The following is a 17,460-nucleotide window of genomic DNA, read 5'->3' as shown; positions in this document are numbered from 1 at the left end:
TTCACACCAATCCATACTGAGCTCCTGATCAGCCCTAATTCTTACATCATGAGCATCAGTGACTCTTGCTGAGACAAAGGCTGGGCTGGAAAAGCTTATTTGTAGTCTTTGTTCCCCAGGACAGTTCATACAAGCTCTCAAGAGACAAATAGGACACTCATATGGACACCCTTCATTTTGACAGGGAACTGTGAGGCAAGACTCATCTGTGCTAACACTTTTGACTTTCAACCTGAACATGTGAGGGTCTGGCCTCCCTCCTTCTTATTACCAAGCTGACGGTTCTGGGAATTATCTGACTCTTTTTTTATTGTGGTATTCCATGGCACAGAATGTGTATGATCACTTGGTCTTGGTATATGCTTACATGTGATATTCTTCCTAACCCACTGCCAGAGTCTGGCAAAGGTCTCCAAAAAATTTGTTTCTACAAGCTGCCTGTTCTGTTGCACAATTTTTACTTTGTGATGCAGCAGCTATCATGTTGCTGCTGAAGTATTCTGCAATTGCATAGCTCGTAAGAGCAAGAAGAAGGGAAGAAGTATATAGAGAGAAAAGAGAATTCATTATATAATTTTTTAAGGTGAAGGAGAATCCTAGTCTCCGATAGTTTCGCATTAACTTTGTTGCAGAACTTGTTTCATATAAAGTTTTGAATCATGTTCAAAAGTTAATTTTAGCTACATTTAAAGTTGTTATAGATAACACTGATGCTAAAGTTGATTTGGCAATGATGCCAAAAATTTTAAACCAATTTAAAAAAAACTAAGTTCAAGGCTATTATATATATACATACACACACACAGGGAGAGCAAGAGAGAACTATGAGGAACCTACCACCAGTGGCTTGCAAGGTAGACCCTACAAATGAGTCATCTTGAATCATTTCAGTAAAGCCCCGAATAGACCAAGGAGATGCTGCAGTTTCATTCAGTGTCCAGCCACACGGACCCTCTTCAAAAGAGCAATGTGAGCCTTCTGGGAGACTGTCTACAATGGAGAATAATAAAAAGCAGGAAAATCGGAGAAACTTGATTATGGAAGAACACAAGCAGCAGCAAAAGTCAAAACTCATTGTGGTTGTCTAAGCTACCCAACTTATGCTACACAGTTTTTCAATGTCAAAATTAACATGAGTCTCATTTGTTTATTTCCAGAGTCACCATCAGAAAGCCAACACTTTGCTTCTGGAGATATTTGAGACTGCAGTTCTGTCCTGCTCTAGATAATGCACGAAACGGCGGCTCCCACAATCTAAAGAATGGTAAATCACTGCCATATGTTTGTAAAGACCTTGCTGTATAAGAAATTGCAGGCATTACAAAGTTTTCTGTGTCCACTTAAAGGAAGGCCAATCAACAGATTATTTTAGATCTCTGCCACTGTACTTGCAGCAAAGCTAAATGATGCCTCTTAGCACCACATATACTGAGTCAGGGGATTTCTCTGTCATGATGTGCAAGATGAGCTCTGAACTGGGATCTTGGAGGGACAGATTTATGACCATGTTGGCGGCTGGCACTAGAAAGATGATCAGCACCTTCCACTGAAGGGAAGTTCAAACCTTGAGTCCAGAAGGAATTTCTCACCCAGCTGCAGACATGTAAATAAGGTTTTGCCTTTCTCTGAAGTAGCAGCAACTATGAAAGGCAGGTCATTGAGCTCCTTACTGCAATATTTAAAAAAAACCAAACCAAACCAAACAACCCAAATCCATTTTAGCCTATATAGGGTGAATTTTCAAAGAGAATCTTGGTGTGCAATTAATGTAAATAGGCTAAATTAATTCAGGAGGCAAAATATTGAATTAATCTAGAGATGGAATCAATTTAACTTATTTTTCATTCTAAATTATTTCTTCTAATGGGATAAAGGTTCCCACGAAGTGCCATGCCACGTACTCACCACACCTCACTCCGTCCTGTTCTTTGGCAGGGCAATCACTGATGAATTCACAGATTTGTAGGTGGCTGACACAGCCTCCATGAAGGCAGGGGAAGGTGGAGCCTTTGTCATATATAGAAAGATCTTGGTTTTCTTTATCTAAGGGAAAAAAAGAGAAAGAAGCCCAGAGATGAGTTGGCAAAACACGTATGACGCTTCACGTGTATCAGTCTTCACGCGTAGGACCTCAGAAAGTGTCCTTTGGGTGATAAATGGTACTCACCTCTGCTTTTTACTGTGTAGGTTTCTATTCAGCATGAGAATCTTGCAGATCACCTCAGGTCTCATGGAGACCAAATTTATTGCTCCTTTCTCTCTCATGCACTGTCTTGCTGTGTTTGTGCGATCTTTAGATAATCACTTTTCGTTTTCTTTTCTTTTTTTTTTTTTTAAAAGAAGGACCTTGTAGTTTCCTACCGTGGTGTGCTCCTCAGTTCTGTACATGACTGCGCACCTGCCAGGCAGCTGTGGCATGACACTCTGCTGCTGGAGGCAGAGATACCTACTTAGCTCCGGTCCTGACGGACACATTGCTATGCCCCTATTGAGACTCAGGCTTAACTAACACTCATGCTGCTGACACATTTCTGTGCCAGCTCTGTGGCATCCAGCTCGTGAAGAGAGCTGCTTCCCCAGCAAGTCAGCTCACTGTGCAGGAACTTTACTCATGCACCCTAGCTAGGCTAGTCAGCTATACTCCGGGAGCATTTGACTGACTGCACAGGTACCCAGCAACCAGGCTGAACACAGTTTTTAAGTCTGGTATTTCCCAAAAGCTTGACTCTTAATGCACGCAGCCCGTCCTGTAGATGTGTGTGTGCAACAGGTCTGTTTTGGACCTGCAGGTTTGTGTAGGTCTCTTTTGGACTCTTTAGCAGAGGTCTGCACAGAAGTTCCACTGGGATTGTTACTGCTCCGGAAAAAGTGCAAAAGTTAGGGAACCAATTCCAGAAGCAAGAGAAAAGGACACCTCTGCAGCAATCCAGATAATCTGAAATAGTATTTCTTCATGGCACTGTGTTGTGCTGGGTACATGCATCAGCTTATTTAGGGACTGTTTGGGGGTGTTTAGCATAGTGCTTCAGACTGTATGCATCCCCTCAAAACTCCATGACTGTCAAAAAAAACATTGCATTAAAAATATAACATTTGTTAAATTAAAAGATTAATAAGTGCAACAAAATTAAATCTCTAATATGATCAAAACTAGTCTCATGATATATTACGAAACAGCTCTGTGAAACCAGTATTCTCTTTTTACATTTGAAGCTTTTTACATTACATTCCAAGCTATTTCTACAGTGTCTGCAAAACGGAGGCAAGAGCATTATATTAACGCATGAAAAGCAGGAAGTGAAGATGATTACGTCTCCAACCTGCAGGCTGCCTGTGCCGACAGACTCTTGTACTTCCAAGAAGCCTAAATGACATTAGCAAGGTTCTGCACAGCTACTGAGGATCATTTACACAACATTCACAACAGGACTGTAAGTGCCAGGTAAAACTGAGCATTTCTGAGCTAAGCACTCAGTACTTTGGAGAAAATAATTACATTCCAATTATTTTCATTTTAGACAGAAGTTCTCAGCCTGGCAGTAGCAAACAGACCCCATGGAGTGCAGATCAATGTTTCTTTTCTTTATAGATTTGGAAGACAGAAACCCAGTATGGAAAAGGCTTTGGTGACACAGGGTAGTCTTTTGTTCTTGATTATTTAAGAAAGAAAAATATTAAATGCTAAAATAATCTAGGCAAAGACTTTTTTCCATCCCTGTTGCTGGATGCAGCATAAGCCCTGTTGTTTTCTCATACAAAGATCAAGCAAAGCAAATCTGAAAAGCAGAGAGGATCACTTAAATCAGTTCTGTAATTTTGAGCTTCAACCCTGCCTTCGGAGCATGTAGACATTCTTGCACCCCCATAAAACAAATGCAAATGTGACCCTTGACAGATAAGCACTGCCAGAAACCCCAGAGGAGACTCAGCTTTCATTTGTCTGCCATCTGACCAACTCCTTGATCACACTCGTCAATTTTGGTGAAGATGCTGCTCTCTTTTCTGACTGCATTTGGTTATTCCAAACCTGACTGTATTGCAACATACCATGAAAGCAGTTCCTGAGCTGCAAGGAGCCCACTGCCAGTACTCCAACCTCTTGGGCTCCACAGTTTGAATACAGCAAGGTGATTTTAAAAGGTCTTTCTATTCGGCCAATCTGGGCCATCAGGTATTTCCATTTCATCCTGGAAGACAACAAAGAGCTATCAGACATACACACAACGCACTGGAATCCACGGAGTCTCTAGCATAAAGATTCTGCACTGTACTAAATAGAAATAACAGTATTCATACGGAGAATAGATCGATGAATGTGAACTCCAACATAACAAACAGGTGTTAATATAAAACAAGTGATGTTCAGCCTACCAAGCTCACGTTCAGTTATCTTTGCTGCAGATCCTATTGCTAATGATGGAAAGATCCAACCATTCCCAATGATTCTTCAGTTAAAATGGGGCTTAAATTATCACCAATTTTGGACACACATCCCCATATCTGCCTTCCACATATATGGTTGTGTTCTGTTCTCTCTGGCAAGTATAGATCAACCAAGCAGCTGCACAAGGATCTCCTCAAGCTAACACTGACATTGTATGTTCTGGAAGTAAATGTCTGGCCCTGAATGCTTCTTGGTTGTGTCAAGTACGAGAACCTTTTTCTGTGCGTTCTCTATCTAATCTCCCAGCTTAAGAAGCTAGAGCGCACCCACAAAGCAAGGGGAAGAAAAGAAGTGGTGTTCCAGAAAATGCAGATTGCTCTGGCAATTTACATTTCACCACAGAACAAATGCCATAGCCCCTAGACAGCAAAGGTTTCTCAACTGTGCAGCTCTTGTGGCAGTTCAGAGGAAGACAGATGGTCCCATGCACTCTAATTTTAAAGATGGTTGTTAGGCATCAAAAGCTAGAGAGAGATACCAAATGGGAATTTTCGAAGTACTTCACTCAAATCAGTCTGATGGAAGTCAGGGTATCCAGGTGCCATTAAAAAAATCCAGCAGGATTCTTAAAAATATTTTTATTTTATTTTTATTTTTAAAAACTGTCCTTCTACCTCATGTTAACAAGACAATAAAATAGAGTTAAAACTATATGTTATTATTTTGTAAAGGGGTTGTAGTAAGGATAGTGACAAAGGAATACCTCCTCTAAGCTTTTTTCTGAAAAGAGCACCAGACAGAAATAAATTTACCCATACCCTACATCCTGCTGATGTTGCTGGGGGCACCCTGGACGAGTGACTCTAAGTCAGTGCCAGTGGGATGACAAGGAGGCCAGCCCACAGTGTCAGGATGTGTTGTTCAGGCTCTGCCTCTAGTATTACTTTTTCATTTGGGAGATGTCTTCAGCTGCCACGAAGGGATCATCCAGCCCTCATCTTGCACTGGAAATGCATTAGAAGGCAACTCCTGGACAACAAACACATCTCTACTGTTTGTGAAAGTCACAAACCACCTAGTTTGCAACTTGCAAAAAACCCAAAGCAACTTTAATTGTTTATCACCTTCTCCACTTTTGCTTGTTAGTTACCTAACTCACTCTTTCTGCCGCAAACCGACTATATATACCTTTTCTGGTAAGAGTTTCTCACTATCCCTTCTATGGCATCCCACCATCTTCCACTTTCACCATTGTACACACACATAAACACCCACAGATACCCTAAACTCATCTGAAGTTGAGCTCTTCTTATCAAGATGACCCTATTTCTCCCGTTTCCTGTCCCATCACATCATATTCAATAGTTCAATGTAATTTAATTCTGCTTCAGAAATCTCCAGCCCTGAACCACAACTGCACCATCTCTACTACCCAACAAAGGAGAACGGCTGCTTTGCTTTCATTTTGTATTACAGTGCAGCTTTAGGAATGTTCAACACTTATAAATATATCTTATAAATACACTAATAAATATATTCCCCCCTGCAACACTGTGGCACAACATACGAGAGCATTCAGCACTGACCCAGAACTTCTGCTACATGACACAGCTTTGTTCATCACTCCATTGCATCCTGTTGGCCACAGAAATCAACGAGTCTTAATCAAATTGGTTCAATGAGCCACTGAAGGTAAGGACAGTCTTTGAATCTTTTGAATTTACCTATTAAGCATACTAGACCTTCCAAACGCTGAGACATAGTTCTAGTTTATAACCCACCACCCAGCTGAGACATCACAGTATGGCCAGTGTTATCACACCCCCGAGTGCAGGGACCTGTAGCACACAGCCTCTGATTCACAACCAGTGTTACATTTAGTGGTAGCAACTAAGAGATTACTGCCCCGCAGCTTAAAACACTGACTAGCTGCCGCACCTTAATCCTACATGGTTTATGAGCCAGACACTTTGGAACTTGCCATTTATAGCCTGATATATCAAAATAAATGAAAATCAATGCTGATCTAAGTCAATAAACCAACCTCTGAAATGTCACAACTGAGAAAGACACAACGTCCATTCTGCCATTTCTGCTGGAAGGACTGTGGCATCTGGTAGAAGAGCAAGGTCACTATCTTAAACCACTGCTTGTGTGAACTGGCAGCTCTTCTGAGTCAGAGCCCTACGGTCCCATGAGACATTCTAGTTCTGCACTGAAATATCTCTAGTACTGAAATTTGACTCCATTTATAACACCACAGGAAAAGCTGGCAAGCACCCAGAGACCGCAAAAATGACAAGTAGCTTTGCATCACCCAGAATACTTCCGTGTACGGAGTCTCATCATCATCAGGGTATTCCCCTTCAGAGAAAGCCTCCACCCCAAGATCCAACTGCAGCAAGACTTCTAATGCTGTAAATAATTACACCTCCTTTGCTATCCAAACAGGGGCTAGTCAGAGCCAATTTAATTTTCTTAATGGAATCAGGAACGAAGCCCATTGTCGATCTAGCAGAAGATGGATCATTGCAGCAGGCTTCCAGATAAGCCAAGCTTGGCAATACCTTTACTATTGATTTTATGTCAAACCAGATCTCAAGTAATGAGGTAATATTACTCTTCTTCTACATAGAGATGTTGAAATTGATCTGTATGTATGGAAGGGCTATCAGAGTCTGACAGAATTTTGAGAAATTTGCATGGATAGAAAGTTTGGAGTAGCAAGCAACCTAATGCTTAAGGCAAGAGAATTCAAGATTCACCCTGCAAACCTACAATTTCAATTTTGATTTGTATTTTCAAGTTTTTATTTTCATTAGCCTCTCAATCTCCTCTGCTGAGCAAAAGTTTTCCTCCCCCTCCTTACCAATCCTTTCTATGTCACGCCTTTCCACATCCAACAAAGGTAACTGATCATTAATTTTAAGAAAGACTATTTTAAATATTAAGAACAACAATTTCTTCATTAAGGGTGAAAAATTCAATAAAGCTGAACAGGAAAGTTAAAACCTTTTCTGAATTAGGGGGACTCACTGCATGGGTTATTGCACAAAGGTATGTATGCTAAATGCTTCTAGACTCAATCAGTGGGCATACAAATTAGAAGCTTTACATTACTCTTCTACATACAGGGAGTTGTTATCTGCAAGTCTTCACAAACATCCAGTTCTAGCTATTGGACCTAAAAGGAAATAGATGAGAGAGCAGAACACATGCCTACCCCTCTTGCCTTCACCAACCAGTTAGAGGGTTCTTATTTGACCCAGTGTACTTTTGGGTGCAATTTCAACAGAAGCACAAGGGGCAGTAAATCATACTCCCAGATTAGTGTTCAAAAATCATAGTCTTATATAACAGCTGGACAGCCTCTCCTTTTCTAGCTGCATTTTTTAATCGAAATGGCTGTGCTCATTGTTGTCAGTACATATCAGGCATTTTCTGAGGACGCTTACCAGACTACTCCCTTTCAAAGGCTTATGTAGTTGGATGCCTAATTTATGAAACCCAAATGACCATACATGTTTCTAGATGTTCAGATTAGCTATATGGCAATGTTTCCATGTACAATAGAAGTTAAATAACTTTTGTGGATAAAAACAACCACATTAGTAGAACAGAAGTGTCAAAGATCGTAAGTTTCTACAAGTGTCTCAGAAGCTGGCAGGGCATTTAGCACCACCACCACCCCAAAAAAAGGGGGAAGACACAAAAAACTAAGCAATAATTGTTTTGTGAGCTTGGCTAACTTAAAACCCACGTGTGCACATGGCTATGAACTTTTTGACCTACCAAGACTATCATGGCTAGTGCCTTATACTTCAGAAAGAAAACAGAACAAAATCAACTTGGCTTATTGATCATGGAAAGGGAAAAGATTACCCCTGCCCCAAGGGATGCTTTTTTATTTTCACTGAGTAGTTAGAGTTGAAAGAAACTAGCTCCTTACTGAAACAGTTTCAGCTGACAACACTGAAATAATTGTGGTCAACAACAAACACAAGCATGTGAAACCATTCAAAACAAAAGCACACAGGACTTGGAGGAATTTTCAGCTGTGACTGTTTCTGGGTCTGCGTGGTAAAGAGGGAAAACATGGGATAAGCAAAACAGTAAAAAAACATTAGATGTGACCTGAACAAGCACCGTAACTGTAACCCTGAGAAAGTGAAGACAGCTTTCTGAGCCAAATGCCAGATGAAGAGGGCTTGGACTTGCAAGCAAAGCTACAGGCTCTTGATGTTTGAGCTCTACTGAGATAATGAGAAATATAATTTTATATATTTTTTGTAAATATATAGAGTTTCAAACACCTCAATCCCTCAGTGCTTCTCCCTCTAATGGTAGTAACTCAGAATACCCACGCCCTATAGGTGTGGTATATAACAAGAAATACTGTGACTTTGCCCTACTTGTTCCGAGGACATGGTGTCTGAAGATCCATCTGTTTCTTTGTTCTTTCACTAAGGTACATGTGTGAAAAAATGAGTGGCAGCTTCAATAATACTGATTTAATGATAAATCCTAGTAGTTAGTGAGGTGGAAAGGACAGCAACTTCCTCTTGTGCATGACATATCTCTAAGGTTTTGGGAACTGTGTAGCTGATGGATCCTGAAGGAGGAAACACCATCAGAGAAGATTTCTAGGTCCACAAAGAGAACAGTTCGCTGAAGTGGTCTGGTGCAGCTGGAATTTATGATGAAGTATAGCTTGATCCTTGAATTGAGGGGTGACAGAAGGGACTGAAGCAGGATTTTCTGGAGTGCCTAATTATCTGAAGAAGTGACACCTAGCCTTTTTTCTATATCTAAGTTTCTACTCTGACCTCAAGACTATCCCTCGGTAGTAAGTGTCAATGGTTAAACTATGTACTACACATAGGCATCTATCTCAAGGTCATTTGCTCACTGTCCTCCTTGTTCTGCTCTAAATTGTGCGGCAGTGTTTGGTTAACACAGAAAAGCTTGTAGAACTCCCACTCCCTATGGAAAGCCCCTGGAAAGCGGGAACGCTTCAGGATGGTCTCTCTTCTTAATAACCAATGTTGTTAAGATCTTAGTCATGGAGCGAATGTTCATTTCACACTACCTGCCTAGTAAGAAGCAGCTCAATCACTGTGTTAGAAATAAATTTTGTCCTGCCTGCACGCTCAGATTTTTCTGGAATTGTGCAGAGATTTTAAAGAGTCTCCCTGTAAAGAGGGGGAAAAGGAAGGGTATTTGACCTAACATGGTTCCTAACTCTGTTTTGTCTCTGTTCCTTCCCCCCTCCTTTCTATCTTGATTTTAAACAGCACTCAGTCACTTTTCATCTTTAAAACCTTAATACTAAACCTTCTGAGCTTACCAGTGCTTCATTTCGCTCAGTAAGAAAAAGTAATACCAGCATCTATGTCAACTTCCAGTAAAGCTAACTCCATTCTAATAAATCTAAATGCCATCACTTTTAGAAAGATGATAATCTTGATTTCATGTAGAATTGCTTTGCAGTGCTCAAATAAGCTGTTAAACAACATCTATGATCCATTCCAGTGATGCTGCAGTGATTGTGATCAAAGCCTCGTCTGGCCAGCTAGGTGTATCAAAAGGGTATTTTATGAGTTTATGCAGGGGAATGGAGCTGCGGCTGCAGTTGTAGAGGCTTGTCAAATACTCAAAGCAGCAAGGGCAGTTATAGGTAAAAAAGGACATTAGAAACTGATCCCAGAAAATGCAACAGATTCCTTGTGAAATTGGCAAGAAGAAGGGGAAGGAGTAGCCAGGAAGGAAGCGAGCAATAGCTAAAGGACAGAGAGAGAGGGATCTGAAAGAAAAGAAATACATTTTTTTAGTCAAACTCTGCTATCTTTGGCTGACCAGAAGTCTTGGCTACAGATCTCCATGGCACCCTGGGGAGTGCCAAAGAATTCAAAGAAAACAAGAACTGGGATCTATTGCTTAAGTTCTCCATGGGAGTCAGTCAGGTGATGGAAATAAAAAGCTCTGTTGTGTGTCTGACCCACGTTCTTACAAGGCAGATTACAGCAAAGAAAAAACAAGCACATGGAAAATGGGAAAATCAGATGACACGTGGACTTTTCTCCTTCTTTTCCTGTTGTGATTCATTCCTTTTGCCCCTTTCTCCTCCTTACTGCATTCTGCCTCACACAGGAATGAAAAAGTAAAACACTGGGAAGATCAAAGAGAATATGGGACAAGATCCAGGGCTGCTGCACTTTCTTTTTTTGTCTTCACCTCTTCTCACCTCTAGCCTCTCTTTTTCCCCTCCCTGAACTCTGCAAATGAAGCAAAAGACGATGCTCCTGAACTTAGCAGACAGAAGGAGGAAATTACAAAAGAGGTAAAGCTAACCCTACCTCAAAATGAGAAATGTGACCCTTGTAAAAATGATAGAACCCCTTGAATACTTAGAGATATCAGTTATGTTGCCAAGGCAGTCTTTGGATTCAGTACATTTTACAGCTATAGTCCTAGCATCAGTGAGAGAGTCAACCACTCTTGGCCCTTCCAAACGTGAGGGAAGAAGAGTGAGTCCTAAGCAAGTGTGTTCTCTGCAAAGGGGACACACAAAACCTGGACCTGTTACAGACATCCTGTCGGGAAGCTGCACGCTTCAGTCCTGACAGTTCTACCTTCATTTTCTGCTGTAACAGCAGCAATGATCTCAAGAAGGGAGAAGACACTGATAAACAGTGGCCTGGAGGGACTCCACCCTACCCTGCAATTCAAAGTCTAAACAGCTGCAAATTGATTGTCTTACCCGGCATCCTCCTCATGGCCAACTCTCAGAGAAATTATTATATTTCTGTTTGTCTCCACATATCTGATTTCAACCGTGAACCTCTGGAGGAGAGGAAGAGCATCCTGTGAATATATGGCCAGTTCCAGCAAGCAAGAGTCCAAGCTCCCAGGCAGGATGGGGCTATGCAGGCTGAACTCACATCTATCTGGGAGCCTACTGGTGTTCAGGAGGAAAATGTCCCCTGTGAGGAGAAAAAAAAAAAAAAAAAAAAAGAAGAGACACACAGTGTGGATGGAAGAGAGATAATAATAGGAAATGGATAAGGAGTTTGAAGAAAGGAATCATGAGAAGAAAGGAGAGGACTATGCACAAAACCCCAAAATAATAGAAAGTAGAGAAAGGAGAATAAAGTAAAAATGAGGGAAATAAGTAAAGAAGTGATAGAAGGAATGAGAAGTGAAGAAACCAAACAAAGCAGAGTGAAGATACATCCAACAAAACAAAAGCCAAAGACTTTCCAAGTCAGACAGCAAACGTGGAGCCAGCCCTGGCTTGTAAAGAATTGAATTTCCTAAGAAAAATCCAGTCTCTATAAGCAAAACCAGCTTATCCTAAAACAGGGAGATACAAAAGGTGTATATAAAGGGGCTGGCTGTACGTACATACACAACTCAGGCAGTACACATACATTATATCGCTCTCAGTGACTCTTGGGCACTGACAGCGCATTTAGGAGTTGTGCACCAGAACCAGCGTATGGCAGTATTTTTAGTGACATGTGCCTGAGGCCTCAGCCTGCTGGCTCCTGTTACTGCCACCCACAGCTGCTAACAGTGCTGGGAGAAAGCAGATGCCCATTCGAGGGGAACTGTAACTCTGCCTACCTTCAACATCTCCACGGGAGGAACTGTTTTCCAGAAGCAGCTGCTGCCTCTCCTGAGACACCAGGACACCAACTGAAGATAACACCCAGTCCGGTTTTCCAAAATTGTCTGTAGACGTCACCCATGAACAGCTTGAGCCGATGATACAAGAGATTTCTGTTATGAGAAACCAAAGGTTTCATTGAGGCCTCCCCCAGTGCAAGGGGCAGAGGTGATGCGGGCGCATGAACGAGCAGATCTACAGTGTGTGGGGGCTATTTCTCCCAAGAAATGGAAGAGTTGAAGGGAAAAAAGAAAGTTTGTCTTGTGCAATAACAACAGAGCCTCTCCCAGGGTGGGGGCAGGAACATGCCAGAAAGAAAAACAACCCTGCAAATTCTTGGCAGGTGTAAATCAGCATCCTCCCACCGGTATCAACAGTGAATTTACAGCAGTGGAAGGTCTAGCCCACATATACATAAAATCCTGAATGAGAATAATACCTAGTGCAGCAAGGATATTGAAACTGTATGGATTTAGCATTTTTGCAGAGAGGAACAAATGAAACTCTAAGGTCAACCTTCTCTCAGCAATAGAAAGAGCTTGACAGGGTCTCAAGCAAAATAGCTGAGCAATGCTAGCTTTACATAATTTTTTTTTTTTTTTTTTTAAAAAACAGTTTTGCTCTCCTCCAGCAGGACGGACAAGAACACCCTCTTAACAAACTCCAGAGTCCATTCACAGCACTGAGAACGCTAGATCATCCTGGCCAGAATTTTTCATAATCAGCATATTATAAACCAGACAAGAAGTAATTCACTGTTCTCTCATCAATCTAATATAAACTCCCTGAAGGGGTGTTAGCCGCACAAAGCTCTCCCACACAGCGTGGGCCTGAATAGATATGGTAAGCTGATATTAACTTGCATGATATTTATTTTCAGTAGTAATAATAATATTACAGTAATAACTGGAAGACCCCCAGGCCATATGAGAAATAATAAGAGACTTTTGTATTTGGGATCCTGACATTCAGAGGGTATTCAGACCTTGCAAACATGAATGACATAATGTTATCCCTTTGGTAGCTCTATTCCTGGGAAGGAGGAAAGAAATGTAAAAAGAACAGAATTAAGGCTGGGATATAACAAGGACAGGTGGTTGCACAGGTAACACAGGTGGGGCAGAAATAAAAACATAAGAGCCTCCAGAAGACTGGCTATACTTTAACCAAACTTTCAGAAAAAGAAGAAATGGAAGCATCTTTTGACTGCAACAGCCGAAGTAGACAAGTTTTCCTAATTTTTAAAGTTAATTGTAACTACATTTTTATGAAACAGCACCCAGTGTACAGGGGTAAGAGAAACGCAGACGTTACAGAGTTGCACATCACTGTGGCTTGGGACAGCTGTGAACTCCCACCTGAACACACATCCTCCCCAGCCCTGCCTGGCCTGCTTGCTGCTGGAGGTTACTGTCTCTCTCAGCCTACCAGCTGGGCCAACCACCTGAATAGCTTCTCAGCCCACCTCATCAAATCCATACAGCTTAGCAAAGGTCTACTGCACCGTTCAGCCCATCATTTTTAAATGGAAGCCATAAGCAGGTGAACTGTCAAATTGTTCATGCGCGTATGCAATGCCACCTCCCAGCAGGGCACTGGAAGGAGGACACCAGCCACTCTCCTGGCTCTGCTGGAACTAGGGAAAGACGTCTGTGCACAGCTTCAGGCTAGGGTTTGATGGTCCAGTGAAACGGCTTTAGGGATCTCAATAGCTCAGAAACTCCATGGCTGTGTGAGACAAAGCAGAGTCCTGATCCAGACCCGCTGTGCTGTTTCAAATTTATTAAAGTTTGACAGGTTAACTCACTACCCACAGAATTGTTGTCAGTAGTAGTAACATTTTTATCAGGTAAAAAACTAGGTGGTCATAAAACCCAGAAAGCAATTTCTCTCACAACACCATGACAGTGCAAGAGAGCAAAGTGAGAGCTTGGGAAAGAAAAAGTTCCTTTTCTTTTTTAAATAGAGGATTACTTGAAACTAATATTTATGACAAAATCATTTCATTAAATCTTACCATTATCCCTGCTTGCAGTAGCAAGGACTGTACCAATGCAGACTTAATCCTTGGAACGTGCATCACATAACAAAGCAGTTTGCAGCTCAGATAAGTGAACACAACGTTCTCCTTCAAAAGCACCTAATTCCCATACTCTCCGGGCTATATAAAGCCTATCTGCCACAACCCGAGAGGATCTGAATGCCTGGAAGAAGAGTCTGAAATAGAGCAGAGAAGTTGTTGACACATGGTAAAAAAAGACCTCTGAGCTTTCTGGCAACGGATCACGTGCATTGCGCTGTGATGGAAAGATCAATCAACACGAAGCTGTTGTTTAGCGTAAATCGCAGAGCAAAAGGACGGGGTACACTCATGTGGTCACAGTATAAGAGAACAATGAAAGCTGCAACCTCTGACACTACTGTGTACCGCCTTACAGATGCTTCACATCCAGCTTTGCTTAGCACCTATGAACCTGGAGAACTTCAAGGGTAGGTCCCCAGAAAGGCAAAACGTGACAGAAATGAAAAAGAAAAAAGTAAAATAGAGAGACAAATATATATATATTACTACAATCAGCAAAGGACGTATTTTAAGGTGTTACAGAAGTGCTCTGAAGAAGCTTAGATTGGAGAAAGCTCATGGACAGTCACAGGGCATGTCAGAAAAGAGGTTCACACTTTAAAGACTTAGATACCATCTGCAAGATGTTACCACAAGGAACTCCTCTCTGGCAAGTCTAGGTCACATTGCCACCTCCTGTGAGGAATGTATGTGACTTTTCTAGCATGCACAGGCCTTTCTTTATTGTTTAGCATCTTCATTAATGACTAGGACCGAAGGGGCAGAGTGCATCCTCAGCAAGTTCACCCTCAGCAGCTGACACACCAGATACCTGTGCTGCCATTCAGAGTAGCCTGGACAGGCTGGAGATTGGGCCGATAGGAACCTCTTGAAGTTCAACAGAAGGAAATGCCAAGTCCTGCACCTGGGGAGGAATAACCCCTGGCACCGGTACATGCTGGGGGCTGACTGGCTGCAAAGCCAGTCAGAGAAGGACTTTGGGGTGGACAACAAGCTGTCCATGAGCCAGCAACGCACCCTTGTGACAAAGGTGGCCAACAGCCTTCTGGGCTGCATTAGGATCGAGAGAGGTGATCCTAATTACCAGCAGATCGAGAGAGGTGATGCTTCTTCTCTACTCAGCACTGGTGAGACCGCATCTGGAGTGCTGTGCCCAGCTCTGGGCTCCCACACACAAGAAAGATATGCACTTACTGGAAGAAGTCCAGCATAAGTCCACAAAGATGATTGAGGGACTGGAGCGTCTTTCATAAGAAGAGAGGCTGACAGAGCTGGGACTGTTCAGCCTGTAGAAGAGAAGGCTCAAGGGGATTTTATCAATATGTACACACTTGATGACTTGATGGGAGGGAATGAAGAGGAAGCCAGACATTTCTCAGTAGTGTCCACTGACAGAACAAGAGGCAATGGGCACAAATTAAAAAACCAGGAAATTCAATGTGAACACAAGAAAACACTTTTTTACCATAGGAGTGGTCAAACATTGGAACAGGATGCCCAGAGAAGTTGTGCAGTCTCAATTTGTGGAGATATTCAAAAGCCATCTGGACATGGTCATGGGCAACTGGCTCTAGCTGACTTTACTTGAGCCGGAAGGGTTGGACTAGATGATCTCAAGAAGTCCCTTCCAACCTCAACCACTCTGTGATTATTTCACTAAATGAAAAGGTGACACTTCAATTTCCAAGTTTCCACACCACTGATAGCGACTGGTTCATTTCTCTTAGGCATTTATACAGTATAGTGTTTGCTACACCTATCCTGGCACCACAGTAAGACCAAATTCATCCTTCCTATCACACAAGCATTTTGTCCATCTCACTGGGCTTTTACAATGCCTAGAAAAAGAAAATTCCAGTTGAAAAAATCTTCATTCGGTACCAAGAAAGGTAGTTTGTTCTATAGTTGCTGGAAAGTGGCTCCACTAAGCTTTTATTTCAAGAACTCCCAAACCCAAATCTGGTGGATTTCACTGTGCTGATGGAGAAGATTATTCTTTTTATTTTCTTTTTTTCCATTTTTTTTCTTTTTTTTTTTCTTTTTTTTTCTTTTTTTCTGTGTTTTGTTTTGGGGGTTTTTTATAAGGAAGTAAGGGATTACCTTAAGGTTACACTGGCCTTTTTAAGTCATTGCTCCATGTCCAGTCAGAAAGCCAGTGGCACAGCTTTCTGGTAAAGGGTCCTTGTGACTGCCAGCATCTATCTTGCACCTAGATTCTGAAGTAGAAATAAGGAGCATGAAAGGAAGAGGACTTGTAGTACCTGGTTTAGAAGGCTGATGCAATGACACCATCCTGTTTTTCATCAGGGAGAGCTTCTGAGGTGGATTTGGTGAAGAAGAGTTTTCTTCATGTGATCCAGGACAGGAGACAATAACTATAACAAAACAAAAAGGACAGGGGAAGAGTTTGGTGTTTCTATACAAAGCTATGCTCCCATATTGTTAAACATGAACATATATTCAACAAAGCTCTGTTACATTACACGCACCCTCATTACAGCGTACTGGTGCGGTACTGCCCTGATGATGTTTCAAAATAGCCTTACCGCTTCCCAGAAACATAACTACAACAAAATACTTTTCTTACTAATGTGTTCTTTACTATTCTTTATCCACCCCCATTTTTACCAGTATATAACCTCTAAAGAGACACTGTATATTCCAGTAGTGCCCATGTTGCAGTAACAGTACATCTAGCTGCCTGCCAACAACTACACCTCTAAAGCATTCATGTTGGACGGGGCTTTGAGCAACCTGATCTAGTGAAAGATGTCTCTGCCCATGGCAGGGGGATCTTTAAAGGTCCCTTCTGACTCAAACCATTCTACGATTCTATGATTGGAAGAAGAGTTCAACTGTAAAATACATGTTAGCTATACAATACATGACATGGATTTATCAGCAATCTTTTGGGAGGACCTGCATAAGGGCTCTCATCTTCACCACACAAGAACAACGGCCCATGTGAAACTAATGCTAATGAAAGCTTTGCATCACTGCACATATTCAGAGAACAGATTTCTTTCTTACTGCCAGGCATGAAGCACGGATTTTCAAAGGAATCAGGTAACTTTCCTGTATCTGTATCTAGTAATACATACTGTCTCCAATACCCTTCTTATTAATCCGCCTGCACTGCTCTATCTCAGGGATCCCTTTGTCATATATCTATAAAACTCTTCATTGCTAACTGTGACATTTGATCATAATTATGACACCGATACATACACATTTGTGCATTTTTACTCAGATCAAATCTTAGAGTCCTGATGTAAAGTTTGTTTGTGCTGGAAAAAAAGACCAAAATCTCAGAAGATACAAAAG

General features: G+C 41.7%; 2 protein-coding genes across 2 annotated transcripts in view; both read right to left on the bottom strand.

The window, feature by feature from the left end:
- Nucleotides 1–16,477, bottom strand: part of LTK (leukocyte receptor tyrosine kinase) — a 56,885-nt gene extending 40,408 nt beyond the window's left edge. Inside the window, 6 exon segments of the mRNA XM_075152140.1 lie at nucleotides 838–990; nucleotides 1,906–2,043; nucleotides 4,048–4,187; nucleotides 11,145–11,367; nucleotides 12,011–12,166; nucleotides 16,398–16,477. Coding sequence (XP_075008241.1) covers nucleotides 838–990; nucleotides 1,906–2,043; nucleotides 4,048–4,187; nucleotides 11,145–11,367; nucleotides 12,011–12,166; nucleotides 16,398–16,440 — 853 coding nt within the window. The 5' untranslated portion in view covers nucleotides 16,441–16,477.
- The window catches only part of RPAP1 (RNA polymerase II associated protein 1), a 154,980-nt gene continuing 153,965 nt past the window's right edge, over nucleotides 16,446–17,460 (bottom strand). Inside the window, exon 28 of the mRNA XM_075152130.1 lies at nucleotides 16,446–16,511. Within this exon, the coding sequence (XP_075008231.1) occupies nucleotides 16,484–16,511 (28 nt within the window). The 3' untranslated portion in view covers nucleotides 16,446–16,483. The remainder of the gene's footprint in view (nucleotides 16,512–17,460) is intronic.

The sequence above is a fragment of the Calonectris borealis genome, chromosome 5 (assembly GCF_964195595.1).
Source record: "Calonectris borealis chromosome 5, bCalBor7.hap1.2, whole genome shotgun sequence".
NCBI classification, from domain to species: Eukaryota; Metazoa; Chordata; class Aves; order Procellariiformes; family Procellariidae; genus Calonectris; species Calonectris borealis.
Note: the sequence above shows the minus strand (reverse complement) of the source record. Positions and strands in the feature narration are given on the sequence as shown.